The sequence below is a fragment of the Scyliorhinus torazame genome, chromosome 4, assembly GCF_047496885.1.
Source record: "Scyliorhinus torazame isolate Kashiwa2021f chromosome 4, sScyTor2.1, whole genome shotgun sequence".
Classification (NCBI taxonomy): Eukaryota; Metazoa; Chordata; class Chondrichthyes; order Carcharhiniformes; family Scyliorhinidae; genus Scyliorhinus; species Scyliorhinus torazame.
Window position 1 is genome coordinate 336,441,377 of NC_092710.1, and position 24,608 is coordinate 336,465,984.

General features: G+C 51.3%; 1 protein-coding gene across 1 annotated transcript in view; it reads left to right on the forward strand.

Moving 5' to 3' along the window:
- Positions 1-24,608, forward strand: part of LOC140411161 (calpain-14-like) — a 506,371-nt gene that overhangs the window by 442,277 nt on the left and 39,486 nt on the right. The window contains exons 20-23 of the mRNA XM_072500239.1: positions 3,336-3,404; positions 5,849-5,927; positions 11,040-11,156; positions 23,037-23,092. Of these exons, the coding sequence (XP_072356340.1) occupies positions 3,336-3,404; positions 5,849-5,927; positions 11,040-11,156; positions 23,037-23,092 (321 nt within the window). The remainder of the gene's footprint in view (positions 1-3,335; positions 3,405-5,848; positions 5,928-11,039; positions 11,157-23,036; positions 23,093-24,608) is intronic.

Here is a 24,608-nt window from a genome sequence, read left to right on the forward strand (position 1 = left end):
CTGTCTAATAGCAGTATAATTTCCCCTCCCCCAATTAAATACCTTCCCATACTGTCTGTTCCTATCCCTCTCCATGACTCTGACTATGTTAAAGGTCAAGGAGTATATGACCTTAGTCTCACTTTAATTTCTAGGTCTATCCTTGTGTTTTGATCACACCTCAGTCTTCCTCTGCGGTTCCCTGCATTGAGTGGGCATTCACATCTGCTTGAGTTTCCTCTCATTATTTCTGCTTTTCCATTGCTTTTGTTCTGAACTTTCAGCAAAGACATTAGAGACCAATAGTGAAAATCTATCCCCTGCTCCACCTCGGCTAAGTCTTCCTATTTGCTGTGCAGCCTGCCCTTTGTATCGTTTTCTCCTCCCTGAACTCTTATGTCCCCCAATGTCTTCATCTGTCTTCCCCTATCCCCCAGTCATCCATTCCACTGGTAGCACATTGCTGAAAGTTCGGGTCGGCACCCCAGGACAGTCTTCGAGTAGGGTGTTGGGCTGGCAGACGACACAGTGAAAGGCATATCGCCAACCACACGAGGTAGTGAAGCTATCAGAAAGAGCTTTTGGTGAAGTGGAGGGCAGTCCGAGGCCAGACTCTCTATTTGCCGGAAGGTTTGGGATGACGATAGAAGGACAATGGATAATCCAGAGTCAGAGTAATTGACTGGGGGAGAGCCAACGTCAATGGGACAAGAACAGAGCTGGGACAGTTAGACTGAAATGGAAGGTTGGCGGGAAAATCTGTAGCTGAACAATGGGCTACCTTCAAAACGGAAATGGTCCGGACACATAGTCCCTTAAAAAGAAAAGGGTGGGGCAAACAAATCCAGAGTCCCTAGACGAAAAAGGAGATAGAAAGTAAGATAAGGAAGAAAACTGTCCCTGTAACAGGTTTCAGGTGGAAAATACAGTTGGGAATCGAGAGGAATACAGAAGGTTCAGAGGGGAGGCGAAAAAGCACATTCAGGAAGCGAAGAAGGATAATGAGAAAAGACCAGCAGCCAACATAGACGGGAATCCCAAAGTTTTCTATCGGCATTTAAATAGTAAAAGGGTGGGAAAAGGGTTCTCTGATTCTGGATCTAAAAGGGAATTTACACATGGAGTCAGGAGGCATGGCTGAGATACTAAATGAATATTTTGCATCTGGCTCTACCAAGGTAGATGGTACCCAGGCCATACTGACGGAGGAGGAAGATCTGTCCCCAGAAGCGTTGAATATTTTTTAGGAGGAAGTGTTGAATTGACTGTCAGGACTGAAAGTTGACCAGGCACCAGGACTGGATGTGATGCATCCCAGTATATTGAATAAAGTGAGAGTGGAAATTGCTGACCATAATCATCCAGTCTTCTCCAGACTCAAGGGGAGGTGCCAGAGGACTAGAGAATTGCACATGATACGCCCTTGTTTAAAATAGGTTGCAAGGTTAGCTCCAGCAATTACAAACCAGCCAGTTTAACTTCAGTGTGGGGAAGCTTCTGGAAGCAATTATTCAGGATAGAGTTAGTAGTCACATGGAAAAGGGTGGATGAACTTCAGGAGGAAGAACATGGGCAAACAATATAAAATAGGGGGTAAGGTTCCTAAGGGGATGCAGTGGCAAAGGATCTGCGTATATATGTGCATCAATCATTGAATGTAGCAGGGCAGGTGGAGAGGGCAGTTAATAAAGCATTTAATATTCTGGGCATAGAGTGCAAGAGCAAGGAGATTATGCTGAACTTATTGAATCATAGAATTTACAGTGCAGAAGGAGGCCCATCGATTCTGCACCGACTCTTGGAAAGAGCAGCTTACTTCAGCCCACGCCTCCAACCTATCCCCGTAACCCAGTAATCCCACCTAACCTTTTTGGACATTAAGGGCAATGTATCCTGGCCGATCCACCTAACCTGCACATCTTTGGGACTGTGGGAGGAAACCGGAGCACCCGGAGGAAACCCACGCACACACGGGGAGAAAGTGCAGACTCCGCATAGACAGTGACCCAAGCCGGGAATCGAACCTGGGAACCTGGAGCTGTGCAGCAACGGTGCTAACCACTATGCTACCGTGCTGCCCCAAAGACACTCGTTAGATCTCAGCTGGAGAATTGTGCACAGTTCTGGGCACCACACTATAGGAAGGATGTGATTCCATTGGAGAGAGTGCAGAAAGGGTTTACAAAAATAGTTCCAGGGATGAGAAACTTCAATTATGAGGATAGATTGGCAAGGTTGGGACTGTTCTCCTTGGAGAGAAGAAGGCGAAGAGGAGATTTGATAGAGATGTTCAAAATCATGAGGGGGCTGGACAGAGTAGAGAGGGAGGCAGGTGGAGGCAGGTTCATTTAGAGCATTCAGGAGGCTAATAGAATGTGCAGGGGGATGGGGAAAAGGCAGGGAATTGGTACTAAGTCACAATGCTCGTTTGGAGAGCCAGTACAGATACTGGCCTGTAATTACAATCTTGTAATTCTGGGATTCCCCGAGGAGGAGAAAATGATGTGACCAGAGGATTCAATTCTGTCAGCTGGGTGCCCTGGTCGACCCCAGATTAGGTGGGGAGGGTTAGGGGTTGTGGATGGGGTGTCGACCTCAGACTGGGTGAGATCAGAGGATCGAGTGGGGGTGGAGCGGGGGGGGGGGGGGGGGGGGCAGAGGGTGGTAGTCCTGAGCCTGAGGGGTGGGATATAGATCCGAGACTGGGATTGGGTAGCCCCGAGGCTGGAGGGCAAACCCAAGGTGAGGTTAGACCTTGTTTGGCCTGTTTTGAAATGACCTATTTTGGGGGCTCAAAGATTCCAACCATTAAGTGGTCACTAAACAAGCAACAAGACAGACCCCAGTGCTCTGCCCTGCCTATCTTAGAATGTTAAAGATCAACATGACCCAGCCTCAGAGAAGTGCAGGGTGTCCTGGTGAGGAGAGAGTATAATCTCCAAATTGAGAGAGTGTAAATATGTATTTATCAGGAAAACACATGAATTAACTTCCACTGGCCTCAGACACCCTGGATTGGATCTTACCAAAATGCGATTGTGTAAAATGGACAACAATGTGTCGGCAGCCAATCATTGCACGTCGTAATTTGAATTCCCAGTGGCTCCTTAGGAAATCAAATGTAAAACAAGTTGTCAGATCAATGTCACCTCTTCTGCACTATCACACGGGGAAGATTCCCTGTTCCTGTGAGCTCCTACCAGCACAGGCTCCTGCCTCGTCCAATCCTGTCCAGGACATTATGTCCTTGTTACACAGCGTCACGTCAGACATAGCAGCCAGACAAGTTGCAGTACAAATTACACTTCTGTTTTACACACTATGTTTAACATATCGATACTTAACCAGTGACTCAGCTCAGTGGAACAGGAAGACTTGACAGGCACAATTTCAGACGCCTCTGGGAAAAGCTGGTGCTTTTTAAGGTATAATGAAGCAAATATGCAAGGTTGACAAGATGTTTTTGTTAATGGTTGACTAAGATTTGATATGTGTAGTGTACTCTTACTGTGTGACCGTTCTGCTGTAATTCATGATCCTTGACTGTGGCCAGTACACTTGTCAACTTGTCTGTATGGTGATTTCGCAACTATCGTCAATTCTTCTCGGGCCGTTTGGTATGGGAGTGATGGTTCTGCTGGGCTAACAATCTAAGGTCATGAGTTTAAATTGCATCGTAGCAAGATGTGAAACTGCTCCATAAAGGTCAGCATTTCTGGGCTGTTTCGAGAAAATGACCACCTAAGCTGCCAGGTTGGTTGTGAAAGGCACTTGGCTCATTGATGTGCTGTTTAATCATTTGTTGAATCTCGCCCCACTTCTTTCTGACCCCTGAGCACACACAACCTCCTGTTTTCTTGTAGCATGATGACTGATTCACACCTTAAAAACCCTCAACCTGATGCATGAGGTCCATTTTGATCTGGGGTGATCCCGATACCAGGAGTGATGCTGGGGCTGAAGGCTGTTTCTGATTGTTGACACAAGCCAGTACGGACAAGTTAAACTTTCTCTAGCTGTTCAGTGAAAGTCTCTGGTGAAGCTCCAATTCACTTTGGCCATGTGCACCCCTGTACATTGGGGTTGGGTGGGTATTCTGTCCACCCAAGGGTGGCATGGTAGCACAGTGGTTCGATTCCCGGCTTGGGTCACTGTCTGTGCGGAGTCTGCACGTTCTCCCCGTGTCTGCGTGGGTTTCCTCCGGGTGCTCCGGTTTCCTCCCACAAGTCCCAAAAGACGTGCTGTTAGGTAATTTGGACATTCTGAATTCTCCCTCTGTGACCCGAACAGGAGCCGGAATGTGGTGACGAGGGGATTTTCACAGTAACTTCATTACAGTGTTAATGTAAGAATACTTGTGACAATAAAGATTATTATTATTAAAGTGAGGCAGGGCAGGAGTGAGGGAGGGCAGTGGATGAGTGGCCAACCCTATTTCTGTTTCAATTTTCCCTGGATCTCTGTGGGATGGGAAAGTGGCAGAGAAGGGTCGTGACCCAATTTCCTGCCTCTCTGTTCGATGGGCCCCTGACCTGTGACCCAACCCAACCCCCCCCCCCCCCCCCCCCCCCCCCCCGCCCCCCGCCCCCGCCCCCACACACACACACAAAGCGGAATGGAATGTTCCAGTTTCTTTTGCTTAAAGTCTGCTCAGGTTCGTGGCCTTAGTTGTTACCCTGTGACCCATTAACCACCATACTTGCCCCCTGACCTTTGAGGTTAGGTTGAGGCAGCTGAGGCCAGAATCAGGATTGATGGATCTCTGTGTCTATTCGGATCCCTGGATATGCGGTCTCCCTTCTTAATTCCCAAATAACAGAGATTCCAGACTGTGCTTTTTGGCAAAGTTTTGTTGAACTTTATTTGTCAGCTTTAGTGTCTACTGGTAAACTTTTGGTTACAATACAAATTAGGTCAGATTGGTTGTCTTTAGCGAATACAGTGGTTGAGTTTAAAATACAATTACCAATCTTGGTTATTTCTTCAAATCATGAGACACAGTACAAAATTACGATTGATTTAAACAAAAAGAAAATGGCGATTTTAGCAAAGGCAAGCAGCAAAGACATTGGTTTCAGAAAGAAGTTCGATTGATTCCGGATTGGATATTTCCATCCCAACAAGTGATTTTTAAGAAGATCAGTATCTTAAAGTTCCGCCTTCTTTACAGTTGTGTTTGGCTTTAACTGATTTATAATTCACTCAATTTGCCCAAACTGTCTGTCTGTCAATTTAAGAGATGAATGTTTTGGTGTAATTTTCCATACCCTGGCTTGCCAATTATGCCTCTAACATTAATTAGATTAACACAGTTTTTGAAAAGTCACTATGACCCTGACTGACTGTTACAATGGAAACGGACCTGACCAGGCCTTGGAAGGCATCTGCATATGATGGAGTCTTTTGTCCCTGGCCTTGGTTTCTGGCCAGTCTCGAACAACTTGCAAAATGTGAAATTTTAGAGTCTTATCTGATTAGTTCCCAGCCAGTCAGCTTTCCCCACTCTCATGGTTAATATGATTTAGTCAATTACTCTTAACGATTTCTCAATTAAACCTTTTACCGATCTCATCTGTAGCTAACCAGAAAAGCTGATTTCTATCTGGTGCCCACCCCACACTTGGCAGAAGGAGACCAGATGGGAGATCAGGGCAGAAGGCAGGAGAATGGGGATGAGAAAAATATCGGCCATGATTGAATGGCGGAGCAGACTCGATGGGCCGAGTGGCCTAATTCTGCTCCCATGTCTTATGGTCTTATGGGAGAAGGGGTGTCAGTGTTGACTGGGGGAAAGAGTCCCATTGCTGGGAGAGTGAGGCCTCGCTGGTTTGAGGAGGAAAGTTCTCATAGTTGCTTTATCCATGTTTAGGAAATTTTCCACCAGAGTGATGTAGAAGACGCAGGGTTCCTGCGTCCAACACAACTATCCAACAGCTTGCAAGTTGCTGGTAAGTACCCTGTTTACTCCACCTTTTCCATTGACGCCATTAGGTTGAATAATGTTACAGGAGAGGGTAACGATGCTGGAATTGTCTGCTTTACACAAAAGGCAGTTTCAGGGTGAATTCATTTATCCCGGAGAATGGGGAAAAATGACAAAATGGTCATGTTTCATTGGACAGTATAGAGGGAAATTTAATCTGTATCTCATCCCAAGCTGCAGCTGTCCTGGGAACATAGGCCCCTCCCCGGAATGACGTGCCCGCTGATCGTTTGCTCCCGGTCGCGGGCCTGGCCACCGTAGAGACACCCCCCCCCCCCCCGGCGTATTCGGCTCCCCCCGCTCCCCCACTAGGACGGTCCCCACAGCCAGAACGGCGAGGTCCCACCGGGGAGGACCATACGTGAAGGACGCCCGCGGGACTCAGCGGGCGCTCGGCCCATTGAGCGCGGAGAATCGCTGCGGGCGCCGCTGGAGAATCGGTGGCCCAGCGACGTGGCGGGATTCGCGCTCTCCCCGCGATTCTCTGACCCGGCGCGGGCACGGAGAATCCCGCCCGGTGTGTTTGATAGGACAGTATAGAGGGAGCGTCACTCTGTGTCTAACCCTGTGCTGTACCTGTCCTGGGTGTGTTTGATAGGACAGTATAGAGGGAGCATCACTCTGTGTCTAACCCTGTGCTGTACCTGTCCTGGGTGTGTTTGATAGGACAGTATCGAGGGAGCGTCACTCTGTGTCTAACCCTGTGCTGTACCTGTCCTGGGTGTGTTTGATGGGGACAGTACAGAGGGAGCATCACTCTGTGTCTAACCCTGTGCTGTACCTGTCCTGGGTGTGTTTGATAGGACAGTATAGAGGGAGCATCACTCTGTGTCTAACCCTGTGCTGTACCTGTCCTGGGTGTGTTTGATGGGGACAGTACAGAGGGAGCATCACTCTGTGTCTAACCCTGTGCTGTACCTGTCCTGGGTGTGTTTGATAGGACAGTATAGAGGGAGCATCACTCTGTGTCTAACCCTGTGCTGTACCTGTCCTGGGTGTGTTTGATAGGACAGTATAGAGGGAGCATCACTCTGTGTCTAACCCTGTGCTGTACCTGTCCTGGGTGTGTTTGATAGGACAGTATCGAGGGAGCGTCACTCTGTGTCTAACCCTGTGCTGTACCTGTTCTGGGTGTGTTTGATAGGACAGTATAGAGGGAGCGTCACTCTGTGTCTAACCCTGTGCTGTACCTGTCCTGGGTGTGTTTGATAGGACAGTATAGAGGGAGCTTCACTCTGTGTCTAACCCTGTGCTGTGCCTGTCCTGGGTGTGTTTGATAGGACAGTATAGAGGGAGCGTCACTCTGTGTCTAACCCTGTGCTGTACCTGTCCTGGGTGTGTTTGATAGGACAGTACAGAGGGAGCTTCACTCTGTGTCTAACCCTGTGCTGTACCTGTCCTGGGTGTGTTTGATGGGGACAGTATAGAGGGAGCATCACTCTGTGTCTAACCCTGTGCTGTACCTGTCCTGGGTGTGTTTGATAGGACAGTATAGAGGGAGCATCACTCGGTATCTAACCCTGTGCTGTACCTGTCCTGGGTGTGTTTGATAGGACAGTATAGAGGGAGCATCACTCGGTGTCTAACCCTGTGCTGTACCTGTCCTGGGTGTGTTTGATAGGACAGTATAGAGGGAGCATCACTCTGTGTCTAACCCTGTGCTGTACCTGTCCTGGGTGTGTTTGATAGGACAGTATAGAGGGAGCATCACTCGGTATCTAACCCTGTGCTGTACCTGTCCTGGGTGTGTTTGATAGGACAGTATAGAGGGAGCATCACTCGGTGTCTAACCCTGTGCTGTACCTGTCCTGGGTGTGTTTGATAGGACAGTATAGAGGGAGCATCACTCGGTATCTAACCCTGTGCTGGACCTGTCCTGGGTGTGTTTGATAGGACAGTATAGAGGGAGCATCACTCTGTATCTAACCCTGTGCTGTATCTGTCCTGGGAGTGTTTGATAGGACAGTATAGAGGGAGCTTCACTCTGTGTCTAACCCTGTGCTGTACCTGTCCTGGGTGTGTTTGATAGGACAGTATAGAGGGAGCTTCACTCTGTGTCTAACCCTGTGCTGTATCTGTCCTGGGTGTGTTTGATAGGACAGTATAGAGGGAGTTTCACTCTGTGTCTAACCCTGTGCTGTACCTGTCCTGGGTGTGTTTGATAGGACAGTATAGAGGGAGCTTCACTCTGTGTCTAACCCTGTGCTGTACCTGTCCTGGGTGTGTTTGAGAGGACAGTATAGAGGGAGCATCACTCTGTGTCTAACCCTGTGCTGTACCTGTCCTGGGTGTGTTTGAGAGGACAGTATAGAGGGAGCATCACTCTGTGTCTAACCCTGTGCTGTGCCTGTCCTGGGTGTGTTTGATAGGACAGTATAGAGGGAACATCACTCTGTGTCTAACCCTGTGCTGTACCTGTCCTGGGTGTGTTTGAGAGGACAGTATAGAGGGAGCATCACTCTGTGTCTAACCCTGTGCTGTGCCTGTCCTGGGTGTGTTTGATAGGACAGTACAGAGGGAGCTTCACTCTGTGTCTAACCCTGTGCTGTACCTGTCCTGGGTGTGTTTGATAGGACAGTATAGAGGGAGCGTCACTCTGTGTCTAACCCTGTGCTGTACCTGTCCTGGGTGTGTTTGATAGGACAGTATAGAGAGAGCTTCACTCTGTGTCTAACCCTGTGCTGTACCTGTCCTGGGAGTGTTTGATAGGACAGTATAGAGGGAGCGTCACTCTGTGTCTAACCCTGTGCTGTACCTGTCCTGGGTGTGTTTGATCGGACAGTATAGAGGGAGCATCACTCTGTGTCTAACCCTGTGCTGTACCTGTCCTGGGAGTGTTTGATAGGACAGTATAGAGGGAGCATCACTCTGTGTCTAACCCTGTGCTGTATCTGTCCTGGGTGTGTTTGATCGGACAGTATAGAGGGAGCATCACTTTGTGTCTAACCCTGTGCTGTACCTGTCCTGGGAGTGTTTGATAGGACAGTATAGAGGGAGCATCACCCTGTGTCTAACCCTGTGCTGTATCTGTCCTGGGTGTGTTTGATAGGACAGTATAGAGGGAGCATCACTCTGTGTCTAACCCTGTGCTGTACCTGTCCTGGTTGTGTTTGATAGGACAGTATAGAGGGAGCATCACTCTGTGTCTAACCCTGTGCTGTACCTGTCCTGGGTGTGTTTGATAGGACAGTATAGAGGGAGCTTCACTCTGTGTCTAACCCTGTGCTGTACCTGTCCTGGGTGTGTTTGAGAGGATAATATAGAGGGAGCATCACTCTGTGTCTAACCCTGTGCTGTACCTGTCCTGGGAGTGTTTGATAGGACAGTATAGAGGGAGCTTCACTCTGTGTCTAACCCTGTGCTGTACCTGTCCTGGTGTGTTTGAGAGGATAATATAGAGGGAGCTTCACTCTGTGTCTAACCCTGTGCTGTACCTGTCCTGGGAGTGTTTGATAGGACAGTATAGAGGGAGCTTCACTCTGTGTCTAACCCTGTGCTGTACCTGTCCTGGGTGTGTTTGATAGGACAGTATAGAGAGAGCTTCACTCTGTGTCTAACCCTGTGCTGTACCTGTCCTGGGAGTGTTTGATAGGACAGTATAGAGGGAGCGTCACTCTGTGTCTAACCCTGTGCTGTACCTGTCCTGGGTGTGTTTGATCGGACAGTATAGAGGGAGCATCACTCTGTGTCTAACCCTGTGCTGTACCTGTCCTGGGAGTGTTTGATAGGACAGTATAGAGGGAGCATCACTCTGTGTCTAACCCTGTGCTGTATCTGTCCTGGGTGTGTTTGATTGGACAGTATAGAGGGAGCATCACTTTGTGTCTAACCCTGTGCTGTACCTGTCCTGGAGTGTTTGATAGGACAGTATAGAGGGAGCATCACCCTGTGTCTAACCCTGTGCTGTATCTGTCCTGGGTGTGTTTGATAGGACAGTATAGAGGGAGCATCACTCTGTGTCTAACCCTGTGCTGTACCTGTCCTGGGTGTGTTTGATAGGACAGTATAGAGGGAGCATCACTCTGTGTCTAACCCTGTGCTGTACCTGTCCTGGGTGTGTTTGATAGGACAGTATAGAGGGAGCTTTCACTCTGTGTCTAACCCTGTGCTGTACCTGTCCTGGGTGTGTTTGAGAGGATAATATAGAGGGAGCATCACTCTGTGTCTAACCCTGTGCTGTACCTGTCCTGGGAGTGTTTGATAGGACAGTATAGAGGGAGCTTCACTCTGTGTCTAACCCTGTGCTGTACCTGTCCTGGGTGTGTTTGAGAGGATAATATAGAGGGAGCTTCACTCTGTATCTAACCCTGTGCTGTGCCTGTCCTGGGTGTGTTTGATGGGGACAGTATAGAGGGAGCTTCACTCTGTATCTAACCCTGTGCTGTGCCTGTCCTGGGTGTGTTTGATAGGACAGTATAGAGGGAGCTTCACTCTGTATCTAACCCTGTGCTGTGCCTGTCCTGGGTGTGTTTGATAGGACAGTATAGAGGGAGCTTCACTCTGTATCTAACCCTGTGCTGTGCCTGTCCTGGGTGTGTTTGATGGGGACAGTATAGAGGGAGCTTCACTCTGTATCTAACCCTGTGCTGTGCCTGTCCTGGGTGTGTTTGATAGGACAGTATAGAGGGAGCTTCACTCTGTATCTAACCCTGTGCTGTACCTGTCCTGGGTGTGTTTGATGGGGACAGTATAGAGGGAGCTTCACTCTGTATCTAACCCTGTGCTGTACCTGTCCTGGGTGTGTTTGATAGGACAGTATAGAGGGAGCTTCACTCTGTGTCTAACCCTGTGCTGTACCTGTCCTGGGTGTGTTTGATAGGACAGTATAGAGGGAGCTTCACTCTGTGTCTAACCCTGTGCTGTATCTATTTGGCCGCTCTGGTGAGGCCTAAGGTGTAGGTTAGTACTGGACTCCACAGAGACCAGGCGTGATGGCTGGGTGGGGGTGGGGGTGGGGGGGTTGGTAACATGTGATGGGTCTCAGTATAACTGTTGATTTTCCCTGTTCCCGTTCTTGTTGGCTGACCGATAGTGACTGCCTCAGTGGTTCCTGCTGCATTTTTTCTTTATCTCAAAGGTTTTGAAGTCACGAACTCTGCGCTCAATCTCATGGCTCTAAGATACGGTGACTCGTCAGGAAGGATCACTTTGGAGAGTTTCATCAACTGCTTCCTCCGTGTGGAATTTGCAACCAGTAAGTCGTTCTCTAACATAAAGAGAAGGAGGCCATTCTGCCCTGCGTGCCTGTGCTAGACCCTTTTCGATGACTTATCCAACTGAGTAATGAGTCTGCATTCACCACACATTTAGTTCCTGGCCATGTCAGCTGACTGATTAAACATCTCTCCCCTGGCCTTTGTCACTTATTTCATATCTTCCCACTCCTCCCAGCAGAAACAGCTTTTTCTCGAACTGCTCTGTAGAAACATCTCATAATTTCGAGCATCTCTATTAAGTCTCTTTTTAACTTTTTAGCCGTGATGTGGAGATGCCAGCGTTGGACCGGGGTGAGTACAGTACGAAGTCTTACAACACCAGGTTAAAGTCCAACAGGTTTGTTTCAAATCACTAGCTTTCGGAACTCACCTGATGAAGGAGCTGCGCTCCGAAAGCTAGTGATTCGAAACAACTTTAACCTGGTGTTGTAAGACTTCTTACTGTAACTTTTTAGAATCATAGAGCAGTTGCAGCGCAGAAGGAGGCCATTCCGCCCATCTTGTGCATGCCAGCCCGAGGACACATGGGTGCCCTTTCTGATCCCACCTTCCTGCACCCCATCCACAGCCCTGTAACTTACAGCACTTAAGGTCTGATTTGATTTGATATTTATTGTCACATGTACCGAAGTACAGTGAAAAGTATTTTTCTGCGGCCGAGGGAACGTACGCAGTACGTACATAGTAGACAAAAGAATAATCAACAGAGAACATAGACAAATGGTACATCGACAAACAGTGATTGGTTACAGTGCGGAACAAGGGGCCAAACAAAGCAAATACATGAGCAAGAGCAACATAGGGCGTCGTGAATAGTGTACTGACAGGGAACAGATCAGTCCGAGGGGGAGTCGTTGAGGTGTCTTGTAGCTGTGGGGAAGAAGCTGTTCCAATGTCTGGATGTGCGAGTCTTCAGACTTCTGTACCTTCTGCCTGATGGAAGGGTCTGGAAGAGGGTAATGCCTGGGTCTGAGGGGTCTCTGACAATACGGTCTGTCTGGCTGAGGCAGCAGGAGGTGTACACAGAATCAATGTGGGGGTACCTTTTTTTAAAATGTATTTTAATCAAATTTTTTTTTCGGCCAAGATTCTGCGAGATAGTCAATGAACGGTTGCCACCGCCTGGTGAACCCTTGAGCCGAACCTCTTAGTGCGAACTTTATCCGTTCCAGTTTTATAAACCCTGCCATGTCGTTTATCCAGGCCTCCACGCCCAGGGGTTTAGCTTCCTTCCACATTAACAATATCCTTCGCCAGGCTACTAGGGACGCAAAGGCCAAAACATCAGCCTCTCTCGCCTCCTGCACTCCCGGCTCTTCTGCAACCCCGAATATAGCCAACTCCCAGCTTGGCTCGACCCGGACCCCCACCATCTTCGAAAGCACATTTGCCACCCCCACCCAGAACCTATGCAGTGCCGAGCAGGGGGGTACCTTTTAAAAGTGTTTAGGATCTCTGTGTTCACCATCAACTCAGGCAGTGAATTCCAGACTCCCACTACCCTCGATAAAAAGGTTCTTCCTCATGTCCCCTCTACACCTTCTGCCTCTTATCTTGAATCTGTGTTCCCTGGTTCTAGAATTCTCCACCAAGGGAAAATGTTTTATCCTGTCCACTACCTATTCCCCTCATAATTCTGGACACCTCAATTACGTCACCCCTCAGCCTCCTTTGTTCCAAGGAAAATAACCCCAGTCTATCCAATCTCTCCTCGTAGCTACACTTTTCTATCCCTGGCAACATTCTTGTAAACCACCTCTGCACTGGGCTGTTTAGCACAGGGGCTGTTTAGGGGCTGTTTAGCACAGGGCTAAATCGCTGGCTTTGAAAGCAGACCTAGGCAGGCCAGCAGCATGGTTCAATTCCCGTAACAGCCTCCCCGAACAGGCGCCGGAATGTGGCGACTAGGGGCTTTTCACAGTAACTTCATTTGAAGCCTTCTCGTGACAATAAGCGATTTTCATTTTTCATCATTTTCATTTCATTTCACTCTCTCCAGAGCAATAACGTCCTTCCTGTAATGTAGTGACTAGAACCGCATACGGTGGGCGTCATTCTCCGACCCCCCGCCGGGTTGGAGAATCGCCGGGGGCTGCCGTGAATCCCGCCCCCGCCGGTTGCCGAAGTCTCCGGTACCGGATATTCGGCGGGGGCGGGAACCCGCCCGCGGATCTGTGGGCCCCGATCGCGAGCCAGGTCACCATGGGGGCACCCCCCGGGGTCAGATCGCCCCGCTGGATTCTCCGGCCCGGATGGGCCGAAGTCCCGCCGATAAATTGCCGGTCCCGCCGGCGTGGATTAAACCACCTTTTGAACGGCGGGACAAGGCGGTGCGGGCGGGCTCAGGGGTCCTGGGGGGGGCGCGGGGCGATCTGACCCCGGGGGGTGCCCCCATGGTGACCTGGCTCGCGATCGGGGCCCACAGATCCGCGGGCGGGCCTGTGCCATGGGGGCACACTTTCCCTTCCGCCTCCGCCACGGTCTCCACCATGGCGGAGGCGGAAGAGACTCCCTCCACTGCGCATGCGTGGGAAACTGTCAGCGGCCGCTGATGCTCCCGCGCATGCGCCGCCCCAACATGTCATTTCCGCGCCAGCTGGTGGGGCAACAAAGGCCGTTTCCACCAGCTGGCCGGGCGGAAATCCCTCCGGCGTCGGCCTAGCCCCTCAATGTTGGGGCTTGCCCCCAAAAAATGCGGAGCATTCCGCACCTTTGGGGCGGCGCGATGCCCATCTGATTGGCACCGTTTTGGGCGCCAGTCGGCGGACATCGCACCGTTTGGGGAGAATTTCGCCCAGTATTCCAGTTGTGGCCTCACCAGTGTCTTCTACAATACTAACATTATATCCTTTCTTATATATTCTATACCTCTGACAATGAAGGAGAGCATTCTATATGCTTTCTTCACAACCTTGTCTGCTTGAGTTGCTGCCTTTAGGGACCTGGGTACTTATACTCGATGGTAAACTATCCCAGCACCTCCAGACTCTCCACATATCTGCTCCCTCATCCTGATAGATTCTGGTAAATCTCTTATTTCCCATCTCCAAGACCTTTCTTTCAAGGCTAAATTCAGCCCCAATGGGAGTATTAGGCTCAGTTGTGGGAACTACACTTTAGGCATGGCATAGACCTGATGGGTTGAATGGCCTTCTTTTGTACTTTACTGTTCATGATTCTGTGCCATGTCCAAACTCATCTTGTCCATGATCAGTCATGGGAGGTGGGATGGATTGTAGGGGTTAGAATTGATTGGGAGAGGCCTGAATGGGTTGGGGGTAGGATGGTGGGGAGTAGGATGGGTTGGGGGGTGTCTGGGTGGTCAGTCAGGCAGGGGTAGGAAGGGTCTGGGGTATGGTTGATCAGTTCTGGGCTGGAGATGGTCTGGGGATAGGGGGGGAGGTAGGTGAGGGGGTTAGGGGGAGGTAGGTGAAGAGGATAGGGGGAGGTAGGTGAGGGGGATGGGGGGAGGTAGGTGAGTAGGATAGGGGGGAGTGAGGTGATGGGGATATGGGGGAGGTAGGTGAGGGGGATATGGGGGAGGTAGGTGAAGAGGATAGGGGGAGGTAGGTGAGGGGGATGGGGAGAGGTAGGTGAGGGGGATAGGGGAGAGGAAGGTGAGGGGGATGGGGAGGTAGATGAGGGGGATGGCGGGAGGTAGGTGAGTAGGATAGGGGGGAGGGTGATGGGGATACGGGGAGGTAGGTGAGGGGGATATGGGGGAGGTAGGTGAGGGGGATAGGGGGGAGGTAGGTGAAGAGGATAGGAGGAGGTAGGTAAGGGGGATGGGGGGAGGTAGGTGAGGGGGTTAGGGGGAGTAGGTGAGGGGGATAGGGGGAGGTATGGTTGATCAGTTCTGGGCTGGAGATGGTCTGGGGATAGGGGGGGAGGTAGGTGAAGGGGTTAGGGGGAGTAGGTGAGGGGGATGGGGGGAGGTAGGTGAGGGGGATATGGGGGAGGTAGGTGAGGGGGATGGGGAGAGGTAGGTGAGTAGGATAGGGGGGAGGGAGGTGATGGGGATACGGGGAGGTAGGTGAGGGAGATAGGGGGGAGGTAGGTGAAGAGGATAGGGGAGGTAGGTGAGGGGGATGGGGGGAGGTAGGTGAGGGGGATGGGGGAGGTAGGTGAGGGGGATAGGGGAGGTAGGGGAGGGGGATAGGGGGGAGGTAGGGGAGGGGGATAGGGGGGAGGTGGGTGAAGGGGATAGGGGGGAGTTAGGTGAGAGGGATAGAGGTAGGTAGGACAGGGGGATAGGGGGGAGGTAGGTGAGGGGGATAGGGAGAGGTAGGTGAGAGGGATAGGGGGTAGGTAGGTGAAGGGGATAGGGGGGAGGTAGGTGAGGGGGATAGGGGGGAGGTAGGTGATGGGGATACGGGGGAGGTAGGTGAGAGGGATAGGGGGGAGGTAGGGGAGGGGTGTAGGGGGGAGGTAGGTGAAGGGGATACGGGGGAGGTAGGTGAGGGGGATAGGGGGAGGTAGGTGAGGATGATGGGGGGAGGTAGGTGAAGGGGATACGGGGGGGGTAGGTGAGGGGGATACGGGGGAGGTAGGTGAAGGGGATAGGGGGGAGGTAGGTGAGGATGATGGGGGGTGGGAGGTGATGGGGATGGGGGGAGGGAGGTGAGGGGGATGGGGGGAGGGAGGTGAGGGGGATGGGGGGAGGGAGGTGAGGGGGATGGGGGGAGGTAGGTGAGAGGGATGGGGGGAGGTAGGTGAAGGGGATAGGGGGAGGTAGGTGAGGGGGATACGGGGGAGGTAGGTGAGAGGGATAGGGGGAGGTAGGTGAAGGGGATAGGGGGGAGGTAGGTGAGAGGGATGGGGGGAGGTAGGTGAGGGGGATACGTGGGAGATAGGTGAGAGGGATAGGGGGGAGGTAGGTGAGGATGATGGGGGGAGGGAGGTGATGGGGATACGGGGGAGGTAGGTGAGAGGGATAGGGGGAGTAGGTGAGGGGGAGAGGGGGGAGGTAGGTGAGGGGGATATGGGAGAGGTAGGTGAGGGGGATGGGGAGAGGTAGGTGAAGAGGATAGGGGGAAGTAGGTGAGGGGGATGGGGGGAGGTAGGTGAGTAGGATAGGGGGGAGGGAGGTGATGGGGATACGGGGGAGGTAGGTGAGGGAGATAGGGGGGAGGTAGGTGAAGAGGATAGGGGAGGTAGGTGAGGGGGATGGGGGAGCTAGGTGAGGGGGATGGGGGGGAGGTAGGTGAGGGGGATAGGGGGAGGTAGGGGAGGGGGATAGGGGGGAGGTAGGTGAGGGGGATAGGGGGAGGTGGGTGAAGGGGATAGGGGGAGTTAGGTGAGAGGGATAGAGGTAGGTAGGGGAGGGAGATGGGGGGAGGTAGGTGAGGGGGATAGGGGGAGGTAGGTGAGAGGGATAGGGGGTAGGTAGGTGAAGGGGATAGGGGGGAGGTAGGTGAGGGGGATAGGGGGGAGGTAGGTGATGGGGATACGGGGGAGGTAGGTGAGAGGGATAGGGGGGAGGTAGGGGAGGGGTGTAGGGGGAGGTAGGTGAAGGGGATAGGGGGGAGGTAGGTGAAGGGGATAGGGGAGGTAGGTGAAGGGGGTAGGTAGGTGAGAGGGATGGGGGGAGGTAGGTGAGGGGGATACGTGGGAGATAGGTGAGAGGGATAGGGGGGAGGTAGGGGAGGATGATGGGGGGAGGGAGGTGATGAGGATACGGGGGAGGTAGGTGAAAGGGATAGGGGGAGGTAGGTGAAGGGGATAGGGAGGAGGTAGGTGAGAGGGATAGGGCGAGGTAGGTGAAGGGAATAGGGGGAGGTAGATGAAGGGGATAGGGGGAGGTAGGTGAGAGGGATGGGGGAAGGTAGGTGAGGGGGATACGTGGGAGATAGGTGAGAGGGATAGGGGGAGGTTGGTGAGGATGATGGGGGGAGGGAGGTGATGGGGATACGGGGGAGATAGGTGAGAGGGATAGGGGAGGTAGGTGAGGGGGGTAGGGGGGAGGTAGGTGGAGGGGATAGGGGGGAGGTAGGTGAGGGGGGTAGGGGAGGTAGGTGAGGATGATGGGGGGAGGGAGGTGATGGGGATACGGGGAGGTAGGTGAGAGGGATAGGGGGAGGTAGGTGATGGGGATACGTGGGAGATGGGTGAGAGGGATAGGGGGGAGGTAGGTGAGGATGATGGGGGGAGGTAGGTGAGAGGGATGGGGGAGGTAGGTGAGAGGGATAGGGGGTAGGTAGGTGAAGGGGATAGGGGGAGGTAGGTAAGGGGGATAGGAGGGAGGTCGGTGATGGGAATACGGGGGAGGTAGGTGAGAGGGATAGGGGGGAGGTAGGGGAGGGGTGTAGTGGGGAGGTAGGTGAAGGGGATGGGGGGAGGTAGCTGAAGGGGATAGGGAGGAGGTAGGTGAGGGGGATATGGGGGAGGTAGGTGAGGGGGATATGGGGGAGGTAGGTGAGGGGGAAACAGGGGAGGTAGGTGAAGGGGATAGGGGGAGGGAGGTGAGGGGGGATACAGGGGAGGTAGGTGAAGGGGATAGGGGGAGGTAGATGAAGGGGATACGGGGGAGGTAGGTGAGGGGGATAGGGGGGAGGTAGGTGAGGATGATGGGAGGAGGTAGGTGAAGGGGATACGGGGGAGGTAGGTGAGGGGGATACGGGGGAGGTAGGTGAAGGGGATAGGGGGGAGGTAGGTGAGGATGATGGGGGGTGGGAGGTGATGGGGATGGGGGGAGGGAGGTGAGGGGGATGGGGGAGGGAGGTGAGGGGGATGGGGGGAAGTAGGTGAGAGGGATGGGGAGGTAGGTGAAGAGGATAGGGGGAGGTAGGTGAGGGGGATACGGGGGAGGTAGGTGAGGGGGATACGGGGGAGGTAGGTGAAGGGGATACGGGGGAGGTAGGTGAGGGGGATAGGGGGAGGTAGGTGAGGATGATGGGAGGAGGTAGGTGAAGGGGATACGGGGGAGGTAGGTGAGGGGGATACGGGGGAGGTAGGTGAGGGGGATAGGGGGGAGGTAGGTGAGGATGATGGGAGGAGGTAGGTGAAGGGGATACGGGGGAGGTAGGTGAGGGGGATACGGGGGAGGTAGGTGAAGGGGATAGGGGGGAGGTAGGTGAGGATGATGGGGGGTGGGAGGTGATGGGGATGGGGGGAGGGAGGTGAGGGGGATGGGGGAGGGAGGTGAGGGGGATGGGGGGAAGTAGGTGAGAGGGATGGGGAGGTAGGTGAAGAGGATAGGGGGAGGTAGGTGAGGGGGATACGGGGGAGGTAGGTGAAGGGGATAGGGGGGAGGTAGGTGAGGATGATGGGGGGAGGGAGGTGATGGGGATACAGGGGAGGTAGGTGAGAGGGATAGAGGGGAGGTAGGTGAAGGGGATAGGGAGGAGGTAGGTGAAGGGAATAGGGGGAGGTAGATGAAGAGGATAGGGGAGAGGCAGGTGAGAGGGATGGGGGAAGGTAGGTGAGGGGGATACGTGGGAGATAGGTGAGAGGGATAGGGGGAGGTAGGTGAGGGGGGTAGGGGGGAGGTAGGTGAAGGGGATAGGGGGGAGGTAGGTGAGGGGGGTAGGGGGAGGTAGGTGAGGATGATGGGGGGAGGTAGGTGAGGGGGATACGTGGGAGATGGGTGAGAGGGATAGGGGGGAGGTAGGTGAGGATGATGGGGGAGGTAGGTGAGAGGGATGGGGGAGGTAGGTGAGGATGATGGGGGGAGGGAGGTGATGGGGATACGGGGGAGGTAGGTGAGGGGGGTAGGGGGGAGGGAGGTGAGAAGGTCAAGTTAGGGTTTGGGGACAGCAGTGCCATGGCTAGCCCAAGAGTTAGAAGTTGTTCTAACACGACATTCAAGAGAGCAAAGTGTGAGGTGATTTATTTTGGTAGGTGGAATAAGGAGGCAGTTTATTCCTTGGAAGGAAGAAATTAAATTAAATGGAGGAGCAAGGGACTTGGAAATACAGATTGCCAAAACGCTGGAAGTTGATAGGGTCATACCGTGAATTAGAGGAATTGGATACAAAAGTAGGGAGGCAATGGTCTTTCTGTAGATCATTGTTTTGACCACGCCTGCAGTACTGAGTACAGTTCTAGTCTCCATACAGTGCAAGAACCTTCTTCGTCTTTGTCGATCACTCACTAACGAGTGTGAGTGTCCACTTAACAAGCTCCGTGTTACTGGTTCTTGCATAGCTGAATAGCCCGATTCTAGAGTCACACTTGGCAGGTGTTTCCGGGAGGTGGGATCGGTCCTTGGACTCTCAATCACTGGTATTCCTTTTTCAGGCTCCTTTTCCAGGCCTCCTCTGGTTTGAACGTTCTGAAATTGAGTTTAACTCTGATTTCCTGGCCGCAGGTAGATGAGCTGCTGGATGCAGTTTTCCAGCCAGATTGGGACGGAACAGACTATTTTTAGGGCACCTGTTCTAGTCCTTTCCCCAAGCGGGGGGAGCAGAGTGGATCCTGAAGAGGGCTGCCCAGTCGCGAATAAAGCTGCCGAAACGTTCTCCTGTTCTTATTCTCAGAGCGAGACGACTGAAGTAAATTCCACCGCCAATATGCCGGTCTGAAGCTAAGGACTTCCAGACCTCACTGTCTTTCCCCTATCAACTCTCGCTGATTGCCGCACGGCTTGTCTATGTGGGGGCTGTGTTGTTTTCCTCTAGGTAGACGTCTGGTGCGGGACATCTTTAACATGGGAATGCCGTTGCACATCAGCAGACACATCATCCTCGACAGAGGGTAGTCCAGTCCAGTGCCAGTGGCAAGGGCACCTCGATGACTGGGCATCTCCCTACAGGGTTAATCTGCCATTGCAGTCGGTGATACCATACGAGTATCTTCCGCCTGATCCGCCGTTGGGGACTTTGCACTGTACTTCACTTGGTTCTTCCCCTCCCCCCTTACCGTCAGGAGCTTAAGAATCCTGACGAAGAGATGGCACGATAGTGCAGTGGTTAGCACTGCTGCCTCACAGCGCTGAGGACCCAGGTCTGATCCCGGCTCTGGGTCACTGTCCATGTGGAGTTTGCACATTCTCCCCGTGTTTGCGTAGGTTTCGCCCCCACAACCCCAAAGATGTGCAGGTTAGGTGGATTGGCCACGTTAAATTGCCCCTTAATTGGAAAAAAATAATTGGGTACTCTAAATTTTTTTTTCAAAAAAAGAATCCCGAAAGCATCGCTCTCGGGATCAAGGGAACGTTCAAGCCTCTCCACCACGGCAAGGTGGAAATCCAAGGAAAGAAATACTAAGAGTATTGAAATATCGGAGAAAGCATAAACAATATTTAGAAGGTAACAATCAGAATTTGGAGGATGGAACCATGCAGAAACACGGAGTAGGATAAGATGTGATTGAATATCAAAGAGAAGAGTAAGTGGAGATCAGATATAGATGTAAATTATAAATGGTTCGCATCAGGAATTTCTTCTTGTGGGCAAGTCCAAAATAAGGGAAGATTAATACAAGAGCCATTAAATACATCAGATAAAGAATTGAGGTCAGAATGTGGAACTTGCTGCTACAGAGAGGTTGAAATAGATAACATTGGTATGTTTAAAGAGAGGCATAAACAGGAGAGAAGGCAATAGAGGGCTATGAGGGAAGGGTGGGAAGTGGTAGCTATACTGGGAGGTAGTTTATGTGGAGTGTGAATACTGGAGCAGACCAGTGAGGCTGATGTTTCTGACCTGTGACCTCTGTCATCTGCATCATTCTTCAGTTGACTAACTCCACCTTATTCCATTTCTCTTCATACACTTATCAAAAAGATCCGCTGTTGGTTTCAATTCTGGTTCCTTTTTGAACCTGTGATTTTAAAAAAAAATTGTATACCAGTGAAGCTTTTAAAATCTCTCATAATTCATTTAATTTCACATTTGTTTGTATCACTTTAAGGGCATGATTCCCACACAAGGGAACAAAGTCTCCTCGCGAGCGCGTTTAGCCACGTGCCGAGAAACACATGGCTATTCAACACGACTGGCGTTGATTCAGGGTCCTGAATGGGGAACAGCACATAGCCCCGTTTTGTACAGTGGGGCTCTCCGCCTGCTGGAACTCCCCATTGGAGCGAGAGATCAGGGCGCCATGAAATGGCGATTCCAATCTCCGAGACGCCCAAAATAATCCCCAACCTCCCACCAGCCCGACCGCAATGTGGAAGGCCAGCCCCCAAGGTGCATGCAGCTGGGGGCCTCCAATCCCCTGGGAGACCCCCATGAGTGCCGTTCAGCCTGGTCCCCGTTTGTGCTGAATGGTGCTCGCCCGTGGTCTCGGAGGTGAAGGGTTTGAATCCCAAAGCTTCAGGTACTTCGGGAAGCTGCCCATTAGAGTGAGACTTACTGCCTTGATCCAAGATGGAGATTTGCCGAAACGTGATCCTGCCGTTGTGTGCAGGATTCACATTGCACCATCTCGTGAGGTTGCGTTTAATCTCACGAGGCGCTGCGAGCCGGGTAGGTCCCGTGAACTGCATCGCGGCGAGCTGCTTTTCGGGCGCAGTGTGGCTATTTGATTGCGCCCAAGGTTTTTTTAACCTTGACTCAGATTGTTAACCATTGCTGTTTAAGAATTGAGTCTCTGATTTTTTGGGACATGGAATATTTTTGTTTCCTACCAAGTATTTATTTCAATATTTACCACTTTACTTTAGGTTAACGGTTCAGTCCAGTTTGTTGTGTCGAACTCATTTCTCAACCTTTCCAGGTTTGCCCTACCTAAATTTAAACCCAGAGGTTGAGACTGTCCCTTTCCTCCCTCTCAAACCCGATAACAAACTCAATGTCTAATTGTAGATTACCCTCCGATTGTCAAATCCCTGCCAATTCCTCCAAAATCCTCTGAGCTCCCAGCGCTCCTCCAAATCTGGCCTCTTGTCCATATCCAATTTTAATCAGTTTATCATTGGTGACTGTACTCTCAGCTGTCTCTGACCCAAGAAGACCATAAGACATAGGAGCAGAATTAGGCCACTCGGCCCATCGAGTCTGCTCCGCCATCAATCATGGCTGATATTTTCTCATCCCCATTCTCCTGCCTTCTCCCCATAACCCCTGATCTCCTTTTTAATCGAGAAACTATATCTCGGTCTTAAAGACACTCAGTGATTTGGCCTCCACAGCCTTCTGCGGCAAAGAGTTCCACAGATTCACCAGCCTCTGGCTGAAGAAATTTCTCCTCATCTCTGTTTTAAAGGATCGTCCCTTCAGTCTGAGATGGTGTCCTCTGCTTCTAGTTTTTCCTCCTAGTGGAAACATCCTCTCCACGTCCACTCTATCCAGGCCTCGCAGTATCCTGTAAGTTTCAATAAGACAAGTAGGTCTCCAGAGCCCCTTCGGAGATGTGGGGATGAAGGCTAATGAATATGTGGAAATCAGGATGATCCCCTCCATTCCTTCTAAACTCCCAACGGGTACAGACCCAGAGTCCGCAAACGTTGCTCATATGACAAGATGATGAGAACAAAAGGAATAAGGGCTGGAGTAGGCCATTCAGCCCCTTGAGCTTTCTCTGCCTGTGAGATCATGGCTGATCTGATTGTGACCTTAACTACACTTTCTCCCATAACCCTCGACTCCCTTGTTCATCACAATTTTGTCTAACTTAGTCTCCCCTGCATTTCCCCTCCGTCTCCCTGTGTCTCTAAAATCCTCATTCACCAACCATCTTTCAAGGCTGTTGTTTTCCCAACCTTCCTTCTAAACACAATAATTTCCGCATCTTGGCCGTTGTCTCCGCACCTACCAGGCTTTACCTTGTGCCTCAGACACTTGACCTGAATGCAGCCACCAACTGAGGCCTTGCCACCTCCATGGAGCCTGACTTTATTTTAGGGTGTGATTCTGACACCTCCATCAATCCCAAACGCTTTTCTCTGCAATAATTTCTGTTTTATTTTACAGAGATGTACACCAGGTTAAGCAAAGGTGGGCCTGCACTCCATTTGACCGCAGCTGAGGTAAGGAATACCTACTGGGAGTTGACAATCCTATAAACTGGTCTAGTTCATGGATCGTTACACTTGGAGTTGAAGGCTTGAAGTTCCAGAGAGTGGGTTTTCCCTGATTTCCCAGGAGACAGGCAGAACCCTCCGGGCAAAGATGCAACCTGATATATGGATTCCAGGCAGGAATTCCGACGCTGGGATTGGGGATGTTAAGAAAGTTTGAAGGTGGGGCTCATTATTCCAGATTCATTTGAGGCAGATATATTGGAAGCAATTTTCCTCTCACTGCAGAGCCAGTTGATGCCAGAAAATACAAGGCGGTTCTGGGATCACAATTCCGTAGAGCGCAGAACCGCCGACGTCTTACTGGCCACTGTCTGGTCTTCAGGAGGACCTCGGTTTAGGTCCATCATAAGACCATAAGACATAGAAGCAGAATTAGGCCACTCAGCCCATCGAGTCTGCTCCGCCATTCAATCATGGCTGATATTTTTCTCATCCCCATTCTCCTGCCTTCTCCCCATAACCCCTGATCCCCTTATTAATCAAGAACCTATCTACCTCTGTCTTAAAGACACTCAGTGATTTGGCCTCCACAGCCTTCTGCGGCAAACAATTCCACAGATTCACCACCCTCTGGCTGAAGACATTCCTCCTCATCTCGGTTTTAAAGGATCGTCCCTTTAGTCTGAGATTGTGTCCTCTGGTTCTAGTTTTTCCTACAAGTGGAAACATCCTCTCCACGTCCACTCTATCCAGGCCTTGCAGTATCCTGTAAGTTTCAATAAGATCCCCCCTCATCCTTCTAAACTCCGAGTACAGACCCAGAGTCCTCAACCGCTTCTCATATGACAAGTAGGTCTCCAGAGCCCCTTCGGAGGTGTGGGGATGAAGGCTAATGAATATGTGGAAATCAGCTGACATTATGTTGTTGATCGAAGGGATTGACCGTGGAACTTACTATCACGAGGAAAAGTTGGGGAAAATGTTCTGGACACATTTAAGGGGAAGTTGGTAGAGTACATGTGGGAATGAGGATGAGAAGATCATGTTGCTGGATGTCAGATGAAGTACGGTGGGAGGAGGTTTGTGTGGAGTGTTGGTTACCATCATACCAGCGGGGCTGAATGGCCGTTTTCTACGCCGGATGTACTTTGTAATTTGACGTATTACCATTTCCATCTTTACACTCATTCCCACCGTCTCGTCTGCTGAGCCATTCGATCTTGGCTGCATCTTACTCTGTGGGATTTTGGTCATCGTTCCTGCTGCTCAAAATAAAAACACTCGTAAGATGATAATATTCTGTCCAATTTCTCTGTGAATTAATCAGTGGAAATCTCAGGGGTACTGACTTAATAGGAGACTATTCAACTCTGACTGATTGCATTCCACGGGTGAACTTGCCTGTGTCCCGGCAGTATTCGAATCATGTGAGCTGCGGAATATGAGAAAGTACAGTCTGTTCCTCCCTGGCTAGCGGTTTTTCGAACCTATCAAGACAAATTATCAGTTTAATCATCCCTGG